The sequence below is a fragment of the Cucumis melo genome, chromosome 8, assembly GCF_025177605.1.
Source record: "Cucumis melo cultivar AY chromosome 8, USDA_Cmelo_AY_1.0, whole genome shotgun sequence".
In the NCBI taxonomy this organism is placed as follows: Eukaryota; Viridiplantae; Streptophyta; class Magnoliopsida; order Cucurbitales; family Cucurbitaceae; genus Cucumis; species Cucumis melo.
In genome coordinates this window covers 25,129,384-25,138,470 of record NC_066864.1, presented here as the reverse complement: position 1 = coordinate 25,138,470, position 9,087 = coordinate 25,129,384, and the positions used below count along the sequence as shown (strand labels likewise).

At 35.8% G+C, this 9,087-nt stretch overlaps 1 protein-coding gene across 2 annotated transcripts; it reads right to left on the bottom strand.

Annotated features, from left to right (window-relative positions):
• Nucleotides 1–645: 645 nt before the first annotated feature.
• LOC103485969 (ricin B-like lectin R40G3) lies at nucleotides 646–4,458 on the bottom strand. 2 transcript variants are annotated; one of them, XM_008443745.3, is made up of 4 exons: nucleotides 3,858–4,458; nucleotides 3,608–3,730; nucleotides 1,952–2,180; nucleotides 646–975 (listed from the first exon to the last, which is right to left on the bottom strand). In XM_008443745.3, coding segments are annotated over exons 1-4 (801 nt in total). In that variant the 5' UTR covers nucleotides 4,305–4,458; the 3' UTR covers nucleotides 646–973. The 2 variants fall into 2 exon arrangements, with proteins under 2 accessions (XP_008441967.1, XP_050944235.1); XM_051088278.1 differs by having other exon boundaries at nucleotides 646–2,180; nucleotides 3,858–4,441.
• Between the last annotated feature and the right edge of the window lie 4,629 nt (nucleotides 4,459–9,087).

The window sequence follows — 9,087 nt, the reverse complement described above, 5'->3', positions numbered from 1 at the left end:
TCATAAACTCTTCAAAATATATATAACATTTAAGTAAAAGAAACTTTAACGGATTATTTCATTATGTTTTGCAAATATTGATTTATTAAGCTCAAAAAAGTTGTAAAAATATGGAGATGTGAACCCAATTTGGTACTGTTAGTTAATAAGGTGGAAACCTATGTTAGAAAAAATATTAGTAATTATCATAATAAGAAGCAAAAGTAGGAGGTGACGGAGTAAATTGTGTTATACATGGAAGCTTAGGTTCTTTTTTAACACTTCCATCTCAACATCTAAAAATTTAGGGTGCTCTATCCTAAATTAAAGTGACCAAAATTAAATTAATCTTTATGTAATGGCTCAAATTTATTTTAAAATCTTTATAAAATTAAATGAATTAACTGATATAAGTTAAAGTAATCACACAAACTTGTCATACGTCATTTTCAAACATCAAACTTAATAGAAAGAAAAAAGGTAACTTTGCCACTAAGACAAAAAAAAAAAAAAAAAAAACCACGTCAATTGATTGAAAACACTAAATCTTCAATCGAAGAATCAGATTTCAGATTTCCACATTGCATAGTTGATCAAAGAAGGTAAGCAAATGGTTTGGCAATAAAATAAAATCTAAAGAAGATCAAAGTAGATAGATAGGAGACGGACATAATATAATTACTATCATTACCATCAAATGGAACAGAAGAAGATACATATTTTTACAGAAAGTTTGGTTGAAATGAAGGGATCCATAAAAATAGCTGCGGATATTGTGAGTGGAAAGTAAAAGCCATCCAAATCAAATGATGCTAATTGCTAAAGCTAAATCTAAAGCACAAAACATATTGATTGATGCCTCCACACACTTTCAATTTTTCATGAACTACAAATATGGTTTTTCTCAAATCCACGAGAATACCTTTATTCTCAACATGACATTATTACAACACTCCATTGCATACCATAGCATCCCCTTCATTTCATCACATCCTCCTGTTGTACCCAATTAAAGAAGAAGAAGAAGTTAATTTTTACTGAGTTTCAAAATTTTAATATCTAATCTCAATTTGGAAGATTTGAACCGCCCACTTCTTAATTGACTAAGAGCATTTGTTAAATTGAACCATATTCATATCGGGATAAAGATCTAAAAATTATAAAAACTTGACCATATTTTCTGGCGTGGTGAGTTTGTATTGTGTTTGAGATTATTTCTTTCTAAAGTTTGGTTTGATGATCACTCGACACAAAGACGCCAATGTTATTATCAAAGTGTTTCTCCTCAATTCTACATTTTGGGAGGAAATGCTGTTTTCTATGGAGTATTGGGTAGGTGTGAAATAAGAGTGTTTAGGGGCGTGGATAGAGACCTTTTTGATGTTTGGTCCCTTGTTTGTTTTCATGTTTCTCTTTAGACTTCAATTTCGATGGATTTAATAATTCCCTATAAACATTTGTTGCATAGTTGAAGCCCCTCCTTGTAAAGTGAACTCCTCCTTTTGTGGAGGTTTTTTATATGTTCGTATGATCTTTCGTCTTTTCTTTTCTCAATGCAATCGTTTTGAAAATTGTTTGAAAAGAAAAATAGGTCAACAACAAAACCTTACTCTGCCCAAGGAATTTATGAATCCCACGACTAAAACCATCGCTTCCATAAAATTAAGCAACTCCTTACACCTTACGCGTTGAACTTATGACTAAATAGCTCATTTATTTCAGCAACTCTCTAAATTAAAAAATTCACCTCTTGCCCTAATCCTTTGGTCTATCATTTTTCAACATGAAATCCATGTTTAACAGGGTATTAAAGGATTAGGAAGAGGGAAATAAAAATTTAGAATTGAAAAATCTAAAACTGAACAATAGAATCCATTGATTTGGCATGAGATCCAGAAATCAAGAGTCAGTAACAGCAAGATGAACAAAAGAGAATGATGTCTAACCATAGTATAAAAGAGAAAGAACTTACAGTAGGGTACGATCTTCCACAGTTGGTTTTCTCCTTCCTTCCATTTCCACAAAACAATGTGCGTGCCGTCATGAATTCCACCAGAATATTTGTCTCCATGAAAGGCATCAACATTCAAGTGAACGTTATTCACCATTCTTATGGCTCTGTATCCTTCCCCAAATTCCTTGCTCTGTGTCCACAGTACAGACTCGTCCACAACATTTGGATCGTAGCGTGTCAACTGAACCTGCATTTGATATCACTCCTTAGTCGGTTTTAGTTTTAAACTCGGTCAGTTTGAAATTGATATATCATCTTCTCAATGCCAATATTCAATGTCCTCCAAGATGCAAAACCAACATCTAACAAAGTTCCACAGTTCAGTTTCGATTGGACATGTTTGACCAAAAATGATAAATTACAAAGAGTATGCAACCAAAAAGGACACCAGTCATAATCAACCAAAACAAAACTTGGCTTGATTGCATCTTCAGGTTCTATTACTCCCCATTGTGACCTTTCTAGAACCAGAATTTAAGAAACCATGTACCAAGATGCTATCCCAGAACTTGATGAAAGAGAATGCCCAGATCCAGGCAACTTGAACATCATAAACCAACCAACACAAAATCAAAAAATTGATTATAAAACTGGCATTCCAACTCAAATAAAGAATATAAGTAACTTTTATGGAAAACTGTCTTTGAAAATAAGTATTCTGGTGTTGAACCAAACAATTCTATCTCTATACTTTCAACTTAGCAACAATTTGGTCTATAAAACTTTAGCATGTCTTGCTTTACTCTCAGTTGTACAAAATATGGTAACTTATCAGATTATAAAAATTGGCATTGATATGATGAGATTATACATGGTAAGGATTAGAGTTACAAATTTTAAAATAAATTAATACAGACCAAAGAAGCTCATATAAGAAAATATCCTTTTCTTTTTCACTATTTAGGTACAGTAAAAGAAGTCCTAAAAATCCCCACAGAAGCCCACAAATAGTAACAAGAAATTATAATAAAAATGAAAAATGTTTCATTTTAATCAAAACTTTTTAAAAAGAAGAAATAGTTACAACGGACAAACTCATACATGACCCACCTACACTTTTAAAAGATCATATATATATTAATGAACTTCCATTCTACCTACTAAAGTTATTTTAATCAAGAACGTTGATAGAATACTAATTGTTTTCTCAGAACAGAAAAAAAAAAAAAAAAAATTGAACCCTAAAATAATTAATAAATAAATAAACGTGAGGGGAGCAGCAGAATCCGATCCGGTTTTAGAATCGCTGTGCATCTTTAGAAAAGCGTGTCTGAAACACTTATGATATTCTTTTTCTTAATTTTTCTTTTTATAAATTGATAGTGTAATTGATTTGTCATACAAATTTAAAATTTATGTTTTATTCGTATGAGAATTTCAAAAAAAAAAAATAAAATAAAAAAAATCGAAAGTAGTATGTTACATTTTTAATTCTCGAACATCACAAACCAATAAGGATAAAATTGGTTATTGGTCAAATTCTAAAAGCCATTTTCAATTCATCAAAATCATTTTCTGAGATCTGTAAATTCTTATATTCATTCTATCACGAATGAAATTCCAATTTCCAGATGAACTTTAAAAAATGGCAATAAAATCAGGGGAAAATCATACCGGATGAGAAGCTCCAACGGAATGTTTCATCGCCTGACCGGTGGCCTTATTCACCAGAGCAAAGCAGGGACATCCTTCCTCATCCTTAATCCTTGTACTGTATTTCTCATCTTTGAACCAGTGCTGAAACGTTCACGATTCACCAACACCATTAAATTATCAAATTATAAGGAAGAAATTAAAAAATCAAATACTCTAATTACAAATTAAGGCGAAAACTGAAAGCGATCGAGGAACGGATCGATCATACTTGAGCGGGATCGTCTGGATCGGAAGGAACGAGGACGACCTTGCCGTCGCGGATGGCAAGAGAGAAATTAGGGTTTGCTTTGGCGTAGACCTTGACCGTTGGTCTGTTGGAGAAGGGAGAATCGGAGTGATGAGAGTGTTGGTGAATAACAGTGGGAGAGTGTGGATTGTGAGAGTGGTGGTGCACGACCGGAGGAGGGGGTCCGGAGGAGTATCCGTAGTCGGGAACGGGCGGCTCCGGAGGGAAATTGGACTCGTAGCCAACGTAAGACGGTGGAGGCGGCGGAGGAGCCTCGCCGTAGTGAGTGTGGTGGTGGATGTGGGGAACCAGTGGGGGCGGTGGATCGGAGTATGGCGGCCTGTGTCCCGGTGGAGGATAAGGAGGTTCGGCGTCTTCATCGTCGTCATGGCGGTGGTGGTGGTGGTGGTGGTGAAAAGGGAAGGCCATTTTTTTTTTTTCCCGATCCTTGGGGTTCTTCAGGTCAGGAGAGGCACGTCATCGATTGCCGGTGAATTTAAATGACAGAATAGCCAATGAGGAGGATACGCGTGTGGTTTTCTCCGCGTCTTCTAGAATTCCAGCATTTGTAAACAAAACGGTGACAACATTTAGGTGCACACTTAGTGATGTTAAAATGCAATAATTATTATTAGGTATTAGGTATCGTTGATAAGACATTTTTTTAATATTTTATATGATAGATCTATAAATTTTTTTATTTTCGAAATTGTTTTATACTTATTGTATTAGTCAAATGATGCTCATTTAAAATTAGGAAGTGGAAAAGAGAAAAGGTATGAAAGAAGAAAAAGTTTACTCAACAAAAATTGAAAAAGTAGGAAATAAAGGGGATTTCTCTTTTTCTCTTTTTTTCTTTTTCCTTTTTTTTTGCCTTTTTTCTAATCTTTTTAGTTCAACGGTATATAGCAATCTATTGGTTAATAATGCATATTCGGTAAAGCTATGTTATGTTGATATTGGTTTGCCTTTAAATATTGTTCATACTAGCATTACTATTTTAAATTCTGGAGAATAAGTAACATGAAAAGTGATTTTAATTATGTCAATCTCATAAAAAGTATAAAATAAAGTCAAAATTTTATTAGTACAGGTTAGGTTTAAAATTTTAGGAGTTTGATTTTGAAAATAAGTTAAATTAAAAAAGTTGAAGTATTTGGTAACAACTTAAAAGAATTGTTGAAGCAGCTTTAACCGACAAAAATAGTTTAAATAAAGGTTATTTATACAAGTAGATCACTAAACTTGTTTGGTTAATTTTAGCTCACCCAACTTAACTATTAGACTTGATTATACAAACAACAAATCAAAAATTTTTATTGATTTTTATTTTTTCCTACTATGACTAAAATTATAGGTGCTCGATGTTTAGTTTAATTTTGCAAGTATTGAGATAGAGATAAATTAAATTATCACGTGGCAACTTGTGATTAGACTAAACTGCACAAGGATGAGTATAACATAAAATACATCCAAATAATTTCTTAAGAAGATGTATCCTTTAATTTGTTCCATCCACACGTTTAGTTTATGATTTTTCCTCTCATTTCGTACCTAACTAAAGACTTGTGCTCCATTAGTAATAGATCGTACCTAACTAAAGACTTATGCCCCATTAGTAATAGATCCCACGAGGAAAAGATCCATCTCTAACAAAAATATATGCCACTTGTGAAAATAGTTTTAGATTTGCAATGTATTAGTAATTATAGTTTAGAAATGTATATAATTTAAAGTTTAGAGACTGAATATATTTCATATAAACTGATAACTTTATGTGTTGTTTCAAGTTACGCAAGAACTTATTTATATATATAATGATATTTCCAATTATATGTGAGATTCTAGTAGGAGACATTTGAAGATACATTACTACAAAATTTACTTTACTTGACACTAACAACTTTTATATGTTTAACGTTTTTATTAGAAAAAGTGTCAAGTATATATTGACCAGTTTAAGCTAATTCTTCATTTTTTTTTTGCTGATTCTTCATTTAAGTTACCATATATGTTTCAAATTTGGTTTTGTTATATGTTTCTGTTCTCCTTTTGTTATATGTTTGTGTCCTCCTTTTGCTATATGTTTTTGTCCTCCTTTTGCTATATGTTTTTGTCCTCCTTTTGCTATATGTTTGTGTCCTCCTTTTGCTATACGTTTGTGTCCTCCTTTTGCTATACGTTTGTGTCATCCTTTTGCTATACGTATGTTTGTGTCCTCATTTTGCTATATGTTTGTGTCCTCCTTTTGCTATATGTTTGTGTCCTCCTTTTGCTATATGTTTCTGTCCTTCTTTTGCTATATGTTTCTCTTCTTTTTTGTCTGTTATCGTTTCATGTTTACTTCTTTATTTTTTATGTGTCCACTATGATGGAATTCCATTCATTATTTTGAATGGTTTCAAAACTTTGAGGCTACGAATTTAAAAAAAAAAACTTCTTTTTGTTATCCTTTGGATGTTCATTATTAATCGCTTTCCCCATTCAATGTTGATTTCGGGTAAGATTTGTTGTCATATAAGGTATGTATATGTAATATTCTTTTATTTTTTTACCTTCTATATCGTGTCTTATGTACAAATATTAACCATGTTTTTTGTCTTATGTAGGATGTCGCAATTCACGAATATACTTTTCGAAGAGGTACTATTGTAATGGCCGTTTGTAGGCTTTGTATACTCTTCGATAATTTTTTCTTATTTATTTTTTTTGGGTTTTGTATAATTTTATTATGAACATTAGGGAGCTTGCGTACTTTCGCATGATACACGAGTCAGATCTTGTGTGTCAGCAGAGGACGCGGATGGAAAGGTGAACATTCGCAATTCTATGACATTTACTTAGAAATGTGGCTGGTCTTTCGTCGACTGAGATTGTCGATGTTGAGGAAATGGTAGCAATGTTCTTGCATGTCCTTGCTCATGACGTGAAGAACCGCGTCATCCAACGGGAATTTGTACAGTCCGGTGAGACAGTATCTAGATATTTTAACATAGTGTTGTTGACTGTTGTTTGACTGTACGAGGATCAAGAGACCTGTTCCGGTAACAAATAACTGCAATGATCAACGTTGGAAGTGTTTCAAGGTGGGCATGATAGAAGTTCACTGTATTTGACCTTTACGTACGTCGCACTTATTTCAGCGTGTTTATTTGAACCTGCAGAATTGCCTTGGCACGTTAGACGGGACGTACATAAATGTCAACGTCCCCGCAAGAGATCAGCCTACATTCAGAACGCGTAAGGGGGAAATTGCCACAAACGTTATGGGGGTGTGTGACACGAAAGGGGATTTCGTTTATGTCCTCGCCGGTTGGGAAGGATCTGCAGTAGACTCGCGGATCCTACGTGATGCCCTTTCATGAGAAAATGGACTATAAGTGCCAAAGGGTATATCTTATTTATAATAAAACCCCGCGACTTCCTACTTACCTATTCAAAGCGCTTAAACGAATGATTTAATAACATGATATTATTATCTATGCGATGTGGGTTATCTAAACCTGGAGGGGTTTCTCCCCCATACAGAGGCCAGCGGTACCATTAGCAAGAGTGGCGTGGTGCTGCAAATGCGCCAACAAATCCAAAGGAGTACTTCAACATGAAGCACTCCTCGGCAAGGAATGTCATTGAGCCCGCGTTCGGTGTTCTTAAGGGTCGTTGGGTCATTCTTTGTGAAAAGTCGTACTATCCCCTGCAAGTCCAGTGTCGCACCATACTAGCATGGACGAGGGATGACATATTGCTACGACGTTGACGGCGTGGACGAGGGGGACTCCACGACGTTGACGACGTTGACGGCGTGGACGAGGGATGACATATTGCTACGACGTTGACGACCACCGCTTCAGAAGACATTCACTACATTGAGACGACAAACAAGTGGTCTCAGTGGCGCGACGAACTAGCCGAATCGATGTTCACTGATTGATAGTTGCGTAATGCTTAGATAAGACAATTTTACATTATAAGTCATCGATTGTAATGTCGAATTTCTATCACCTGTAAAATGTATTGTAAAAAGTAATTTCAGGTGTTGCATATGAAATGTACGCGTGCCTTTTGTTTTTAACTGTTAAATGTGAAATTGTGAAATTACTAACGTATTCCATGTATTTTTTGTAATTTGTCATTCTCAGTATGTCAACCTCAAATTGTGTACCGAGACATGTCTGGACAAAGGAGAAGGAGGGCACTCTTGTGGAATGTTTAATGGAGTTGGTGTCAATGGGGGGATGGAAATTAGATAATGGTACGTTCTGCCCAGGTTACCTCGCGCAGTTGGTATGCATGATGGCAGAGAAACTACCTGGATGTCAGGTCCGAGGAACGACTGTAATTGATTGTAGAATTAAGACACTGAAGCGAACATTCCAGGCCATCGCCAAAATGCAGGGGCCAGCGTGTAGTGGCTTTGGGTGAAACGATGAAGAGAAATGTATCATTGTGGAGAAAGAATTATTTGATAATTGGGTTAGGGTAAGGAAAATAATATAAATATCACACAACGTTTACAATGTACATTTACTTAACAATTTTTCAATCAGTACTTATACTGATATTTTTTCCCCGCAGTCGCATCCTGCAGCGAAGGGACTGCTGAACAGACCGTTCCCGTATTACGATGAACTTACATATGTCTTCGGTCGCGATAGGGCGACAGATCGGTTCGCTGAGACATTCGCCGACGTGGAGTCTAATGAGCCTGGTGGATATGACAAATTTGATATGGGGGATGGAAACGAGGAGTTCCCGCCCGTGTACAGCCAGGGGATTGACCTCTCATAGGACGATGTACGTGCATCCCGACCTTCTCATGCTTCAGAGTGTAGGACCGGATCGAGTGGATCCAAGAGGAAGAGGGATAGTCAGCGAGACTTGGATGTTGAAGCCATACATCTAGCGCTCGACCAAACAAACGAGCAACTCAGGATGATTGCGGAGTGGCCTGCACGCACCCTTGCAAATGACAACCATGTGCGCACGGAATTCTTCCGCATATTGCGTGAGATGCCAGAACTTACGAGTTTGGATAGGGCGCTATTGCAAAGGCATCTTCTGTCTCGTATGGACGACCTTTGGGGTTTCGTACTCATGCCTGAGGATGAGAGGGAGGGATTTTGTAGAGTCCTCCTACGAGACATCACGAAATAGTTTATGTTTCTACGGACCTGGGTTGCTTATTATTTTCTTACCCTTTTTTTTTATGATG